Source organism: Colletes gigas, unplaced genomic scaffold, assembly GCF_013123115.1.
Source record: "Colletes gigas isolate AHSC1104 unplaced genomic scaffold, ASM1312311v1 Colletes_gigas_Sc00003, whole genome shotgun sequence".
NCBI lineage: Eukaryota > Metazoa > Arthropoda > Insecta > Hymenoptera > Colletidae > Colletes > Colletes gigas.
In genome coordinates, this window is record NW_025106632.1 from 8705925 (window position 1) to 8723562 (window position 17638).

Genomic DNA, 17638 nt, shown 5'->3' on the forward strand with positions numbered 1-17638 from the left:
ATACGATGAGTTTTATCCGCGGAGAGGCAATTTCCCAGTCGCGTATTTCGCTTTACTTGCTTTATCGAGCGTCAAGTTCAATGCCGACGAGAACCGGCGGGCTTTCGACAGAAGCTATGACGAAGATAGCACGCGTCATTAAACTTTTCGTTCGTTTAAAATTTAATCGGTGGCCGACGAATGCCGGGATTTAATAAAACACCGAAACACTTGCCGTCCATACCCGATCGTTGCACGAAACTATTCAAAAATTTATACAGAATCGCTGATATCCAGCGAAGATTTATTCGTGTAAAGATATTTATTTTAATACGCTTCTTAAACTGTATAAAAATTCAATCATGAATACATAAGGAAATAACTGAAAGAATTTAAATTTATGGGTCATACTGATATTATTCATGGTTCAAATAATCGTACATTTGCGGATGGTCGTCATTTTGAGGATTTCTCAAAGTGAATATATCACGCATCGAATTAGTCTCGACCTCTACTATTTTTAAAAAACAAGAAACAAAGATATTTGATGTGGTCGAAATAAACACGATTATTTTTTCCACCAACAATTACAAGCGTTTTGCACGATAAGTAGCGCGCCAATTCTTTCGTTCGTCGCTGTATTTCCGCAAAAAAAGAAAAAAAAAAGAAAACCAAAGGTGTTGCACAAGGCGCAAAACATAATTTGTGGAACGGGCGATAAATCACTCGGTTCGTGCGCCGGCGTCTATCTTTTATCGTTCAATTTTTCTCCAATCACCGTGTAATTTATTTTACTTACCGCGGTGCATACACGAACGAACTTTGACCTCTTCCCCGGGTATTTATTATTTTACCTATAGACACAGCCGAGGAAAGAAGCTCGCGAAGAATATTGCGCGAAAGATAACAGCCGAAGTTCCCGAGCGTCTTAAAAGACTCCATTTTCCGAAGGAAAATAATTACTTAACGTCGAGTGGCCATTTTTCATCGAGCCACGCGAATCCGTTGAGCGCCGGCAACCCGGTCGTTTCCATTATTAAACTGGCAATTTTACAGGTCGTTACGAATTGATGAAATTTCGCGTACGACGACCAGCGCAACATCGTAAATCTTTCAATTTACCGATCGTGTTCCTGCGGGCAGCTACGATCCGCTGTTCGATTCGAGAGAGGCTCGCGTTACGGTTGGAGAATGATTAAAATACGGTTTCTAATTTTACAACAATTCTAGACGCCATTCGCGCGCGTAACGACGCTCCTTTCCAAATCGTTTATCCGATATTTCGCGTAACTTTCTGCCCCCAGCTGCGCGCCCTTCGACCCCCACGAGACCCCAAAACAACTTTTGCGCTCCATCCTCCGTGGTACGCATGAACGAAACATTACATCGCTATTATTAATCATACTCGTGTTCTTGCTCTTATTATTATTAAAGTATTTCAACTCTGTAATTCCAAACCATTAGCAAATAAAATGCTTTGGAATAATTAATTCCAAATTCTAAACGATAATTCATCTCGATTTTGGTTTCAATTTATCGTGTGGTTACTGTGGGAAGAGAAGGATTGAGATTTCGATTATCGTTTACGAACACAAATCGTTTCGATGTGTTTTCGCCACGAAGATGTCGCGACCCCTTAAATATCCCTTTGTTCCTGGTCCTTTGGCCGTTATCGCCGCCGCGGGGGTAAGATTACCGAAAGACGCAACGGAAGCGGAACGACCATCGCGGAAACAAACTTCGTGAAATATTTTCCGGACTTGTTTCCACGACGTCGCGATAAATAGGGCAAAGAAACGGGAAGAAGAATAAGTTACGGGCTCCCTGATATAAAATGCAAAGGCTGCGTATCTACCCTTGAATGCAACGAGTGTCCAACACGTTTTGAACGTGTCTGTGAACTTTCACGCGCGGATCTTTCACTTTAATTACCTTCCGGAATAGCGGAAGTCATAAAAGAAGGATGTTAAGAAATGATCGAACTTTGTATCGCTACGGAACCCAAAGTATCGACAGGACGCCATTTTTCAGGCTTCAAAGATGTACAAATCGATTGTTATTTACTGCAAGTATAATGGATAAGTTATTTAAAAAGCAATTAAAATTTTTGCAAGAAAAAAAATTGACATTCCGTTTATTTTTTAGTACCACTAGATAATAACGAACTGTCATTTCAGAAAGTTCTTTCTGACTTTTATTTCAAGTTGAGTCAGAGTAAATTAGCACTTTGTTATCAGAAAACGTACAAGCGTACCATCGATTATTTAAACTTAAACGAAGAGAATAGTTTTAGTTCTATGAAGAGCTATAAAGAACGTAGTATCTGCAGGACGATGGAATACATATTTCTAACGATACGTGTGCAATATTATCCACAGTTACTCGATAACTTTAAGGATATATAATTGATTAAAGTTATCTAGTCGTAGAAGTCGCGATGGTGAAGTGACACGTTGCGTGGCTTCTAAATCGGAAGCTCAGTGATCGAATTATCGCTTAATTTACGATTTGCAAACCACGCAATATGTCACTTCCCTGTCGCGGTTACCGCGATCAGATATATTCATAGTACCCGGTGTGTAACTTTAATTAATTATATCGTTCAAACTGCCAAGCAACTACGGCTAATATTTCGCAGAAGCGGGGCATGTGTATTCCATCGTCTCACAAAAAATCGAAATCGAAGTAGTACGATGGGTATCGAGCAATATTTGATGAAAGTAAATGGAAAGTATATTCGTAAGAAACAAAAGTTTCTTATCATTCGTAATGAATCATGTCGATCTAAACGGAAGTGTACGCTAACACGCGAGCGTTCTAAAATAGATTCTGATCGTCTCAAAGATCACCGTGTACGTTTTCCTCGCGCAATTCGTCATTAATATTCCAAATCGGTGTGAGAAAACATACAATTGTAAAGATACTAGGAACTGGGTTAAAGGGGAAATCACAAAGGCGGCGGAAAGCTCTAAACATAAGGAAGAAACGAAGCATGCTGTGTGCGTAAACTCTACCAAGTGTCTCTATATCGGGAAATATCTCGCGAAACAATTGGTACAGTTTGCGACCAATACTTTCCCAGCAAATTGTCTGTAACGAGACCAATCATTTAGAAAGCTGCACAATATTCGAACGATGACATCGATAAACTTAAAACCACGTGAACTGCGCTGAACAAATTAAGCCTTCTTTTCAACAGCTTGATGTTTAGAATTGCTTTATTAAGAGTGACACATCCAGTCTTTTTGCGTCATATTATCCTGTTTTCACATGGTTTACATGTTTTACGTTTGTTTTTACATTCTCAACATTGTCTATTGCAGTCTATCCTTCTTCCTTAGTCTATAATTGATGGATGATCGAAACAATCGTTAATGTTCGATCGTTTTGCAGGAACTTCGAGTACGAAGCCGGGGATTACAGCCGGCGAGTGCGTTTCGTGATGGCCCACGATCCGAACCAGCTGGTCCTCCACGTAGCGGGTTACGGCGAGCTGAATATTAAGCCGGAGACCGGAAGCGGAGGGTTGCTGGGTAGTTCGAGCAGCCTAGCGCCACCCGGAGGATCGCCCGGCCTCATGAGAAGTAAAAGTGACCATCGTCTGGCTTCGCAGTACAGGCAGCAAGAGGAGGAACGGCTCGCGAGAAATCGATACCTGCCCGAATACGAGTAATTATATCTTTTGTTCGTTTTCGTTTACCTTCCTTACCTGTTTCCCTCGCGAACTTGCCAAGACACGTCCCACCCAGGCTTTAAAACCCTACCGCGTTGCATTTTTAGTTTCTTTACACAAGAACGTAATAGAAACTGTACCGTGAAGCTGGACAGGTTGCCAGAATTTAGATCCAACGAAGTTTTTACGAAAGGTTGCTTGAAGAGTAAATTTAATTTCTATAAAAAAAAAAGAAACGCATTTAAGGAATAAAGACATTAATTTCCGTCGCATTGTGAATGTCGGTTGAGGGAATATTCCTCTTCGTTTTTCGTACAACTTTGCAGGTTTGTACTTAGCGGTGAAAAATAAAATAAATCTTCTTTGCTGGAGAAAACCACCCTACAAGGTTTTGGTCTTTTTGGTCTTGTTTCGAACAAATTCTAAATGGATCTTTATGAAAATATAAATCATTTGTAGGCATTGTAATCTGCATTAGATATATATATATATATAAGATTACAGTATGAAAAAAAGTATTTTTTATTTTCAACCACTCTAAAATCTCGAAAGAAGATCTCAACAATTTCTCGTTTCATGTTTTTAATTTGTGCACGGTATAAGCACGAAATAAATCTATTTATAGCTAGCCATGAATTCGAAACAAAACCAGTGTTTCGTCTTTTTATAAGTGTCGAGAATACAAGTGGTAAAAGTAATTCCCAAACTTTTTTAATTATTTCTGTTGCTGGTATTATTTTCCATAAAAAGACCATAATGAATTTGTCGATGAAACTTTCTCGAATCTCGAACAGCATTTAAAATATCGTTAAGGGGTGTAACTTTGTAGGGTAGTTTCACCCCTAAACTTGAGTTACCGCTGCTAACAAAAAAATACGTAACCCTTATTTTTGACCGGCCTGCAAACTTGGAAAATTTCATGTAAAAAACGAAAGGGCGGAGGTCACGGATGTTCCATATCAGACGTAATCGTTATATAATAGCACCGCGCAGTCAAACTTCTTTCTTGGGCGATTGCATTACTTACAACACAGAATTATTTAAACATTCTGCGAGGTAAACGGTGAATATACACCTAGCGTAAGAAAATACTTGGAAAATTTATGAAAATACAATATTAAGGCAACTATCACTCCTCTCGTTGGCAAAGCCATTATATCGTCGCTACAAAACTGATTTTTTACTCAAATGTAGTTTGATGCTATTTCCTAAAACATTTACCCACTAACAAGCCTGGAAACTGTTAAAAATTTCGTTTTATTATACGCTAAGAAAAATACTTATGCAGTCAAGCTAAAACGCGATCAAAAAATTCCATAAACCAGTCTAGATCCCGGTATCTATTTTCAAACTATGAATCGTTAACGTTGGTATGTTTGAAATTTCGTTTAAAAATAACTATAACTAACGTTTGTTTCTAAATCACAAATTCGACCCTCGTCGGTTTGAGAATGTTGAATTCAAATGCGATCTCTTTCCTTGGTAATGAAACAAAGATTATGCCAAGCGCCCGATAAGTGGGACACGTTTGATGAACTCGAACGAGTACTTTATAATTTGTAAGTTGTTAAGTAGAAACGTGTTGTTCGATGTTTGGCTCTCGGTATCGTGAAAATTGAAGACAGGGGAGCAACGAGTTGGTGCGGACTGACCGGTAAAAACTTGTTTGACCGTGTGCGCGGATTACTTTGGACTATCGCCAAACAGCATCCGAGGTGGGCATACATTTTTCAGGATGTCCCACATATCTATTCTAGCAAACGTTATAAATACGCGTGGCTCTCGTCTGGCCGTAATCTTTTTTCCGCGGCGTGGGCCGCGAATAACTTCCTCGAGGCCGAAATAGGCGCGGTCGGGCTTAATTACTGCCCGTTTCGCGTTATACGCCGCGGCGCGGGCCGTTTTATTAAGCCACCTCGTCAAAATGTAAATGAAAAGCTTTTGATATAATGCGCGGGCGTAATAAACAGTAAACCAACGGGCCAAACTGCGCGGTCGTTTCGCGTGTCCTCGATCGCCGCAAGAACGAGCCGCAATTCTGCTCGTCGCGTGACCGATCCACCCGCTAATTTCCCAATTTCCCGACCGATTATCGCGGATAATCGCGTAGACGAAACTACCCTGCACGCTACTTCGTCCGGGGGAAGCACGATTTCGAAACTTCAAACGCCTTCGAACCTCATCAAACACGCGACGTTCGTCGAGAAGAAGCACCAAACGAGCGAAAATAAAAATTTCATCCGAAATGGAACATTTGCAAATAATTTCTTTACGAAATTGAAGATTTCGAGGATATAAAAAATGAACCGTAGCACGACGTTGCGCGAATCGACAACAGAGTGACGCTAATTGAAAATTTTCTTACTGGTTGTCGGTGGTTTCTCCCTCGAGCAGGTTTCATTAAAGGTTTCGACAAAACGAGTTCCACTTCGATGGCGGTGAAATGAAAATCTCCAGACACTCGAGCGGTCTAGAAAAGGCAGAAGAAGATATTTCCAAGCAACTAGTTTAACCCTTCGCTATATTCATTCTGTGCTCAATTGTTTTTCTGCTCCGTGTCCTAGAAAACGGGTAACGGGTGCTCGAAGATTAAGCAATTTATTTAACCGCGGGCATTCTAAATAATTTTCTGCTATCTTCCCGTTACCACGAGAATATTTTCAAATCGTTTCTGCATATATCTTCCTATTTTATAACGTTCTTGCATTTATATCGGAGCTATTGTGTTATTTTTCTGCAGACACGTACACGTGTTTCAATTCGTTGTTCCAATTTTTAGATTTTCAAAATTATTACCAACAATTTAATTCTTCGAATCGTGCATATTTCGTACAATTAAAAAGGTACTCAGTTTCCGTACGAGCATGTGGAAGATTAAAGGGAAACAAATTGTTATCGAAGAGAATCGAAACGTTTAACCAATACCGAAATTAAACCGTGTTATTAGTTTTTATTTTCGAAACGTGCAAACCATATTTCAATTTGAAAAATGTATTACTTCCGAGAATATCGTTCTGTAGACCGTGTACTAGACTCCGGCACAAAAGTCAATAATGAAAGTCCAGCAAATGATGTGCATCAATTTTTTAAGAGATCGTTTTCCAAGGAATCGGATTACACGGTCGACGGGGGAGTTTTCCGGGGCGTAATTTCCCGTCCCAACGTCTGCGAACAATTCCAGACTCCGCGGGCGGAAAACTCGCATCTCGCGTTTTCGAGTCGCGAGTAACTGCACTGCGGAGATTTGAATAAGATCAATTACCGTCAACATACGGCCCCATCCCCCATCCTGATCTTCCCTCATTATACCGAGCCATTCTGGTGTCTGAAGAGCGATAATTGAGCAACAGGATGCATCCGTTGCCGCGCGCCTCGAAACGCGGATAACCCACTACCAGAAAATCGTAAACTCCATTCAGTCTCGGTTGTTACGCTCGAAGAAGCTAATCGTTCCATGCTTCTTCCACTCTAAAACGCTAATTAATAATACATCCTCGATTATACAGCTGCTCTAATAACTCTATTTTATCGTGAAATATATTATAGATATTAATATCGATCAAAGATGATGTTTTCACGAAAGAGAATCCAAACGGTAATTAGTGTTTTACCTGAATTAAATATTTTACTGTGTAGAGCTACTAATGGTGATTCGCTATGAATGAAAAAGAGCTTGTTCCTTGTGAATCGTTGCCTTAGAAACTGGTACAGGACCATTCTTTCATACATTGAAATATTTATAAGACTTGTCATTAGTCATGGCAAGTTGGAAACACTGCGTTGTATTATTGATTTATACACTGTTCTATATTATTATCCCCCTTGTAATTAAGCATTACATGCAAATTAATATTAAAAAAAGAACTACTTCGTAAATAGAAACAACGCAACACTGTAATAAACAACATTTGGTAAAAATAAATGGGGAAAAAATTCCTAAGAAAGAACAAGTTCCTTTTCATTTACAGTGGATCACCATTATAGCGTGCGAGTGCGAGTGGGGAAATAACTGTAATTTCCCGAATGAATATGTCCAATCTAAATGCGATGGTATATATTTCGAAAGTTGAAGAGAAAATTATAAAGTCAGAGTTCTGAATAAATTGCAGAGCTGTGCATAGATTCCCTAGCCCTGTTTGTCCCCCCATGAATTATCAATCGTTCTATGTATACATACCAAAGATACTTGTGAATCGAAAACTCCCCTCATTAGCTGTTCCCTGTCAATAGGACCATTATCAGCTCCGAAGCTGACAATACAGAAAAAATTAAGCTGAATTATAGTCACCGATCGCACAGGTACGAAGCGCCGGAGTACGAAGTATCGAGGAACAAATCGAGGTACAGGAGTCGATTTATGCGGCATCGGGACGGTGACGACTCCGACGGGGACACGAGGTCCACCGTCAGGTTCACGTCGACGCCTCAGGAATCCTCAGGACTACGCGAACGCGTTCTGGACACAGAGGACGCGGCGCGTGGGCCACTCTCGGGTATCTTTCGTCTGACCGACTCGCCGCGCGTCATGAAGAAGCTCCAGGAGTACGAAAGAGCCGGAAAGAGAAAGAAAGAAGAGCCAGCTCCTCATCCTGTTCAACAAACCCCACCACCAAAGCCTCAGGTTAGTTGAACTCCTCGCCCTCCATTTTATCTCTAATATTCTTTTTCTTTCGCTGCGTTCCAACGTCCCCCTTTTTCAATTTTCGCTGTTCTCCACGATTCTCCATAGAACGATCGTATTGCAGGGAGAAAGAAAGATCAGTCCCCGGAAAAAAAGTCACATTGACTCAACAATGTATTCTCGTTTTGTTTTTTTAATTTATGGCTGTAGCGGGATTGTATTGAAGCAGTTAATCACGATGATTAGAAAGCTACAATGTAGAAGTTTAGAAAATTGTTTCGAATTGTGTCTCGCGCGAAAGGAGAGTATATTTCGTTTCGTGAAGTGCAGAATACGTTCAAACGAAACGAGATCAGTGCGAGATCAACGATAAATGTGATATCAAGCCTGTCGAGAGACTGTGAAATTTATAAAATCGTAAAATGTGAAAGGTGTTCTCAGAAGAATATATCTTCTTTACGAGTTGTTATCTCTTGCGGTAAGTATCTTGTACTTTTTATTTTTTATCAATTATTATATTTGTTATCGGCCTTTTGAGAATGTAGCATGCGTACAAATAAAAAAGAGGCAATAATTTTATAATATACATTTTTTTAACATAATAGGCAACAAGAGAAATACATAAGTGATCCATTTTAGTAGACAGTGAAATGGATAATTTACAGTAGAGCTCAAAAACACTGGATGTTAGGCACCAAGTACTCCGGAAGTCAGTTTTCGTCGGAAGAAGATCGTTTTATGCATTTCGCGGGATTGGAAGAACGTTACGATATAAAACAATCGATCAAAGATCATTTTCAATTAAATCAACTGAACGAAACAGTCGAAGAGAAACATTTAGAATTGGCAAACAGGAGGTAGGTGCTGAAATTTTTTCGGCGAAAACAAAAATGTTAAATTGTTCTAAAAAAATTATTTTTGGTTGCGGGGGTCAATTACAATCATTTTTGGTGAATAGACATGACCCCGAAATCCTACACAGTCCCGAGAAAAAAATTCGAGTAGCTGGACAAATTTTTCGACGAAATTAAAACTTTTCAAATCCTTCTAAAAAATTTATTTTTGATTGCAGGGGTCAATTACAACCATTTTTGGTGAACAGACACACCCCCGAAATCCTAACCATTTTCGAGAAAAAAATTCTTTACCGAAAATATGGTAATTTCATTTTTAGTTTCACATGGAAAGTGAATGGAAAGTTAAGAAACCAGTATTAGAAATGATGCTTCCCGCTAGGAGATGGCGTTTAAAATTTCTAATCAGTTCACAAACAAATCACGAGCAAAACTTGCACTCGAATTTCTTAAAAAAGAAAACGAGAAGATTTATCAAACGATCCGATACTTTACTCGTGTTACCACGTTCCCCTTGAACCGATCTTTCTTTCTTCCCGTCGGTGCTCGAATCGTGAAATTTAATTCGAGGGCATTTCCGTTTAGTCTCGAGACCGCTACGGTTTGTTCAGTTTTAACGGCGGTTATTGATTTCCCGGACGGCTCCCACCTCCAAAAAACATTTTCTCCGCTTTCGTAGGTTTCCCCGGTGTTCGAAGGAAACAAAAATTCCGCGCCACGGGAAATTGCCGTGTTTATAAATCGAAACGTTCGATCCCGATCGTTTCGACGAATCGCCGCGGGTACCGGGCGTATTTCTTTTATCCGTTCCGGATCGAAGAATTTTTATCGCCGCGTTCCAAAAGACGATTCGACGCATAAATCGTGGTCTCGATCCCCCCGCCCGCTCCATAGAACCCCCGTAGAGCGTGTCGCGTTCATTAGAAATATATAATCCGGAGAACAATGTCGATTGGTTTGTCGTAAATTTCACACGGTCGTATTTATTTTTGACAGTGATTCCACCACAGAATTTTCCCACGGATTCCCTTATTATGGCAGGCGAAATACGGGGGAGATGGACCGTAGCGAGCGGCAGTTTGATGGAAAGCGAAGCGTAGCTTCGGAAATCTCGCGTTATGTCGCTTGGACCGGAATTCAACGAGAACTTAATTTTCGATCAGTGAACGTGTACACGGTGTGTAACCACTCCCCTCCCCATCCACGGACACGTAAAGGGCATAAATCTCAACGAGCTTTAAAAATAATTCGATACCTCACGAGGACGGAAACGTGGAACCATGGTGTTTCACGTGCATGTAAATAATCGTATACACGAGCGAATGATGGAAATTTAGTGTGTAGCAAGATGCCTGTATATTTTGTACAAGAAGATCCTATTATAACGCAAATTAAATAATACATACAATTCTTTTACAATCAGAAATGTTCGTTTTTTCCTTCACTGGTACCGGCGACGAACCCTCAACGTCCCACGAACCGCCTATTCATTTATAATCGCGTTTTAACGCGAACCGTGGAATCGGAGTGGCGTATTAATTCACCGCGAGCGAGCGCGCGTGTTACCGCATAAATACAGAAGTACACGCTCAGCGCGTGGAAAAAACGTCCTTTCCTAACGTATTTGCGAGCACGTAACACGCCCGGCGAATAATTTACCGCGGACGCGTGTGTCGCGTTAGAAAAAAAAAAAGAAAAAAAGAAAAGGAAAGACAACGTAAAGTATCTTTTTGCCGTGTTAAACGTTTCTGTTTATCGCGTAGGTACAGATCAGAAAGGTACCCACAGCGATGGCGAGGCAGACCAGCGAGGACGATGAGATTTCCAGGATCAAGAAGCAAAACAAAACCGTGGCCACGCCACCTGCGACAGAAACGGTCGAGGAACGTCCAACCCCTAGGGAAACACCCCCGGAACGGGAACCTGAGGAACCAGTGCGAAGACCGATACCCACGAGGTACGTATGTATCTATAAACCCCTTCATTTTTCATAAAATATTCTCGTTATTTTCCATGGGAATATTTTCTGACTTATTTCGTCCCTGATTTCTTCGACGTCATTTCCTACCGCGCGAATTATCCCTTTTCGCGGTGTTCAGGATAGAAGAGATCGAACGATAAAATTATTTTTACTTGAAACTATCGTTATGAAAGTAGAAAGATTGATTCCGAAGGTGAGACATTGAGGGAAATAGCGAGGTTACAAAAATAAGTAGACTACTGATGTATATGCGTTTATCGGAGGTGTTAATTCTCGAAAAATTGCAGAATGCACTTAATATGCAAGAATATAAGAAATACGCAAAGTAAGATACCGTTTCGTTAATTTTATTAATAAAAATATGAATTTGCATAATGATCCGTAGTTCACAATGGTCTAAAATCAAAATTTTAGTCTTCCAAAACTATTATACGATTTTTATCTGGCGGTGAAACTAATATGGTAATACTTTCTAATAAATGGTAATAGACTCGGTTAAAAATTTCCAAATTTAACTTTTAACAACTTTTATAACGTACACTTTACCAGACCCTCCACTCGGAATGATTATTTCAGTATCGCGAAGTGCTAGTTTTTTACAAATGGTAATTTTGGAAATACCATACCGTGTTCTATCAACGCGTTAATAAACTAGCGTAAACCGTATCTAATACGGATTAATTATGTCGAGTAATACGTTCCATTGATCGAGGCGTGGGTCGTAGAATTAATTTAACAAACTTGCCACGATAAATTAGGCCCCCGCTACCCGATAGATGTACGTACAATCTGATCACATTCAGCTGTACCACCGTAAACGTCGAGTCACGTGGCCTCGTTCACTATGCACTCCCAGTAGTAGCGGAGCGTACCTAGTCAGACAGCCTGATTTATGCTCGTTCGCTAGAAACTGATCGTTTCGATCGAACGCTCCTGGTTCTGGAGGCGCGTTCGATTCGACCTCGTGATGCAGCATTACGTTTTAATTGCAGAATCGATACCATCCGCCGAAAAACACGCAACACCCCCCTCCCCCTCATTCCTCTTTTCCACAAGAAACGAAAAATACCTCGTACACCTTGGAAATATTTGAGAGTGTTTTCTAAAATTCCAAACGTGCTCGACGCGACGTTTGTCCCAGCTTCTGGCAAAAAAAAAAAGGAAACGGCGGTTTTCCGTTCGTTCTTCTCTCGATAGCGGGAAACTCTTTTTTTCGCGCGAGGTATTTTTATAGGTTCGTAACGCCATGTCGAGCTTTTTAACGAGCGAGAAATTCTAATACCCGAAACTACGGACACCGGGGTTTTAATCCCTTTTAATTCCGAAATTCCGGCCCGTTCGACCGCGCTGCGCTTTCTCGCGCGTGGGAAAATTTGTGATATAAATTAGACGACTCGGTATCATGTTTGAAATACTTCGGTAAAAATTTTAATGGTAATATATTGTCACGGTGTCTCGACGAGATTAAAATTGTCAGCTTCCTCCAGTGAATTAATAAGCTTTCTCGTAGAATGATATAGTAAGAAGAAATATAATTCATATAATTACACGCTTAATTCGACCTTCTTCCCGTATTATAATCATTCTATCTACTTGTTCGTAATTATTTCTAACGCAAAGAAAAATCTTGATGGCTGACCAAAAGCAACATCTCGGAGAGGAGCTATTTTAAGGGTAGCTTCCAATTAAATCCTCGCAGCCCAGCAAATTGCAAAAGGAATAGATCGCTTAAAGGGACGTAAACTTTCGAAGCACCGCTAACAAACGCGAAACAGCTCGTTTGAATTTTTACAAAATGAAATCGAGGATGAAAGGAAATTACGTTCTGAAACGAGAAACTTTGTGTCGAGAAAGATATTTGAAGCGCCCGCTTATTCGAGATGTATGACCGTGTACAGTATTGTAATCCGCGTCTAATAGAAGTGAACGTTCTTCATATTAATGAAAGTGTGCCTTTATTAACCACCTAGCTGTATAAATCACAACACTTTGAAACAAAATTAATGGTTAATTAATGGTTAACGAATAAGCGTCGTCGCGAATAAATTGCTGCTCGTCTTGTCGGTTATCTGTTATTCCAATACAAATTTTGCCCTTTTCCGGCAAGGTGCAACGACTGCACGCGGCTGCACCGTCGAGTTTACCGTGTCTGGGTTGATCGTTAATTGAAATATCGTTGCTCGCAGGAGAACTTCGACGGATACCCACGCCCCCGCGACGCGAGGCGCTTCATCAGACTCGAGCACCGGCTCCGAAAGCTCAGGAGGATCAGGAATCCGTAGCACCGGTGCGCCATTCACCGCCGAGGAAATGAAGCAGAAATACTTGGCGAGAGCACCGACGTCGAACTCGGCGTCCACGGTCTCGACGCCGACCACTGGCACGACGACGCCCGCCAAGGATTCCACCAACGCCACCACGCCTGCGACGCGCACCTTTCAAAGCCGTTTTTTAGGCACAGGTGACACTTCTTGAACGTTCCAGCACTTTACGCGAATCCCCGTTAAAGGGAGTCTTCTGCTCTGAAAACCCCAAACAATGTTCCTGATATTTTCAATCGATCCGAGGTTTCAATAATCTGAAAAAAATTTTTCGAAGGAACATTGAGAATTCGCTTTTAACCCTCTTTTAATCCTATGTAAATTATTTGTTTTTTAAATGCTTTAAAGGAAAGTTGATTTTCACTCAAGGGTTAAAGAATAATTTAAATATTATGGGGAATTGCTTACCGGTGACAGTGTCCTTTATAAATTTTGCTCGAGGGGTACGATCGTGGGTAAATTAAACAACGAATTTTGAATTTGAAACTCTGAAGTAAACGAGTTAGAAATATTGACGTTTCGTTCGGGTTTTGCTAGTGACTTTCTTGAATTTTGCTCGTTTATTGATATAGATATACTTTGAGAAAACATAGATTTCTTTATTTTTTTATTTTCAATTCAAAAAAGTGTACAGCTTAATCCAACGAGTACAATATTATGTAATTGAGGGATGAATTATTGCTTGAAAAATACTAGTACATAAAATACGCCAGAATACGTATATAATGTTTGAGAATGATGGGATTGATACTTTTGTTTTAATTAATACAGAGAACCTAAATTCGTGACCTATAGACCAGACTACCCCCCTTAACGCCTTCGAGATTTACCATTTTCCTTTCCGTGCGTCATACATATACAATTTATTGATTAAAAAAAGTTTTTTATGTATGACATACGGTTGCCTCCCAGGCCATATATTAATGTGCCACATGTGATACGCGGATACCTATTTATATCGAAGCAGCTATTTGAACGTGACGGGCGTGTTAGAGTATTTCGTAGAAAAAAGAAATAATTAATATTTGTATTACGCTAGAATATTAACTTAAACTTACGATATTAGCATATAATATTGACGCAGTACTAAACTGAAATAATTAAATACACATAAAATTAATTTTTCTTTCCGAATTTTAATTTCCATTATGGTAGCTGATGTATTATATTAAAGTTAACGATGTTACAAGGAAGAAAAGCACAAATCATGGGGGTAGATTACTCTAGATCACATCTCATGGGGATACAATATTTCACCTGTATGATTTGTATTTAGAATTAAATCAAGTGAGATAATATGCTTTATTGCATTGTAAACATTCAACGTTTACTCCCTTAATTTGTTTCCTAGTCACTGCAATATTGTGTCAATTTGTCATATTTGCATAACACACCCTTAATCGTGCCGTCTGATAAAACGTAATACTGTCGTATCAATGACAATGGTTGGCGCCACGGTGGATAAATGAAAGGACCACACGCAACTTAGCTGTCGCCAAATCGACCATCGAGGACAAAGAGGATCCTTAAAAAGAACTCTAACTCGTTGGTTTCTTCGAGTTTGTCGCCGCCAAATCAACGATGAGTTTCCCATGCTGGAAGGAGGAACGATTCTATACTTTTTGAAATGGTGGAAATCGTTTCCTTAGAAATTTTCAAGCAGAAGGGCCCAAATAAATAGTTTTGACGTTATTCATAAAATATCGCTTCATCGAGCAGTTGTTCCTGGTTTCACATCGAGCATTATCAGTTATATGAATTATTAAACCTGAAGAATCGTTATTGAAACTATCGAAATACCTTTGTAGCTAATTTCGACAGAGTGCTCGATTTGAAAAATAAAATCATGAAGATTCCACCTATTGCAAAGGCGTGCAAAGCGTTCGATGAACGAAATTCTAATATCTCCGGTGTTCCATCGATCCTATCTCGCGTCGAAGGACAATTCCTCGTAATTTCGCCGGGATAAAAAATTGCGAAAGAGCTCGTAAGACCCAAGCGGATATATTTATTTAGCCGTGTACCGAGTTCCATCGTATTTCTCTAGGTAACCGTGCGGCTCCTGCGCCACCCACGCAAGCACCAGCGGCGCGGGAAGAGACAAAGGAACAAGTGGAGCAGGAGGACGACGAGGACGAGGAAACGAGCAGCTCCAACTCCGAGTCGGAATCCGAGACCGAGGAATCGGACGTGGAAACTACGCGCCCCGCGAACGCCCCGTATCTCGTCTTGGACATAGAAGAGTTGACGAGGAAGGCTAACCAAATCGCGAAGACAAGGCGCGGCAGCGAGGACTCGCCCTCGACCAGGCAAGTATAGTTTCCTTCGAGTAATAAACCAGTCGATAATCTGGTTCACGCGAACGACAGATCGAATTTTTGCTAATTTTCTTAACCCTCGATTGATAACTAGTCATCCTAAGTCTTTAGTCTACGTGGCTGCACGGAATAATAGAGCACGATATTGGTTACAAACAAAATAAACTTTATTTATTATTCATTTCCCCCCGAGAAATATTTCAATAATTTTAAAATGACATTGGTCAATTAAAGGTGATCGTCAGATCGATATTTCGTGATTCGTGATTCGTTATATAAATTTAATTTTAGAGAGTAAAAAGGAATCGTTAGGGGCTGTGTAACGAGCGCGATGCAACAACTCGGGGGAAATGAGAATCAATAATGCCAACGAACGGGAAAACCACGTTCCATTGCGGCGGGAACGACGCCTGTACGCGAATTGCCCGCAATTTCGAATCATTAGCTGCAATCGGTAGCGCGACGCCATGTTTGAAACGTCGCGAACGAACGGTCCCCGACGATGGTCGGAAGCTCCAAAATTCCGGGGGCTATACGTGACGTGGAAGTTTAAAAAAATAGCACGAGAAAAGCGACTCGCGCCCGCGCACAGTGGGCCAGAATTCATTTCTAGAACAACGAAGATCATCGACTGCTTTCGAAACGAAATTCAGTCCATCTTTCTTTTACTTAGACCAATGTTTATACGTTAATACGTTAATCATGAAATCTTTCGTGGGGTAGCTATGCAGAAAGCTTGGAAAACTTTTGAATGTCGTCCATTCAAAGATACTTCATTTTTTAAGAAATTTTTTAATTGGCTCAAGCTATTTTAGTTGTGGCTATTATTTTGATGAATAGATAATATTCGTTTATTCTTCTAACCACAGTTTCCCAGAACACTACTTTTATTATTAGCTTCCATTTCTTCAGATATTATCATATTTACAAAGTAGTATTTTCTATTAATGCGTTTGGTTCTATTAGTAACCTCATCTCTATTATAAAAACTATTGGTAACTTATTTCCTATCCCTACGTTTATACTAGTTGATAAATTATGGTAGTGCAAGTAGTGCTAGTGAGTCTTGTTTTTCACTTCCTCGGCTTATTAAATTATTATCAATTTTAACTACGTGTCCTCCGTAGTGTTAGCTTACTACATGATAATTTTTACATGTCGAGGCTCCCACCTTGTTCATCGATAACGTCGTTCCTTCTACTATTTGATATAAGCGCGCATATTCTTGTAGACGCCATGTTTTAGTCCCGTGGCAGCACCGCAAGCGACCTGCGTCCGAACTAAGTAGGAAGCAGGTCCTCATGGGTATTCGTGGAGGGAAATTTGAATTCTACCTCAGGTTTTATTAGGAATTAACGCAATGGCGTTCATAGCGAAATACGATATAACAATTAAATACTAATAATATTAAAGGAGCATAAATTATATTAAGCGCATAGAAAATCAACACATATTGCAGTATAAATAAGAATAAGTCTTTAACGACGATAACAATGCAATTTTAAACAAAAATTACATTCTCTGCTCGACGTATCTCGTTCAAAGCGTTTTAAAGACCGCGAAACAAAATTAGTTCCGCGTTTGGGGAGGTCGATAGAGCAAATAATTACCAAATTCTCGCCCACTGTGCCCGAGTAATTTTAAAACGAAGGAAGGTAGATCGAACTGAAATATCGAGCGGTATCACTGGTGTCTCAGGTATTCGACGCCGAGAGGGAGTCCCGCGCTAACGACGTCGAGCACGACGACTACGTCACCGACGACGACTGCAACAGGCGCGGTGACGTCGACCGCAACGGGCGCCGTGACGTCGACGACAACGCCGGCCGGCTACACCAGCAGGTTCGTAGCACACGTAGCACACGGTCAGACTCATCATCAGGCCAGTTCT

The 17638-nt window shown here is 40.4% G+C and overlaps 1 protein-coding gene across 11 annotated transcripts in view; it reads left to right on the top strand.

Moving 5' to 3' along the window:
* Positions 1-17638, top strand: part of LOC122404470 (RING finger protein nhl-1) — a 79748-nt gene that overhangs the window by 49690 nt on the left and 12420 nt on the right. For 9 of the 11 annotated variants that reach the window (XM_043408423.1, XM_043408430.1, XM_043408433.1 and 6 more), the window contains 6 exons: positions 3373-3648; positions 7937-8273; positions 10891-11084; positions 13295-13569; positions 15477-15738; positions 17446-17589. In XM_043408423.1, coding sequence (XP_043264358.1) covers positions 3373-3648; positions 7937-8273; positions 10891-11084; positions 13295-13569; positions 15477-15738; positions 17446-17589 — 1488 coding nt within the window. The remainder of the gene's footprint in view (positions 1-3372; positions 3649-7936; positions 8274-10890; positions 11085-13294; positions 13570-15476; positions 15739-17445; positions 17590-17638) is intronic. The other 2 variants (XM_043408432.1, XM_043408434.1) reach the window with 1 other exon arrangement.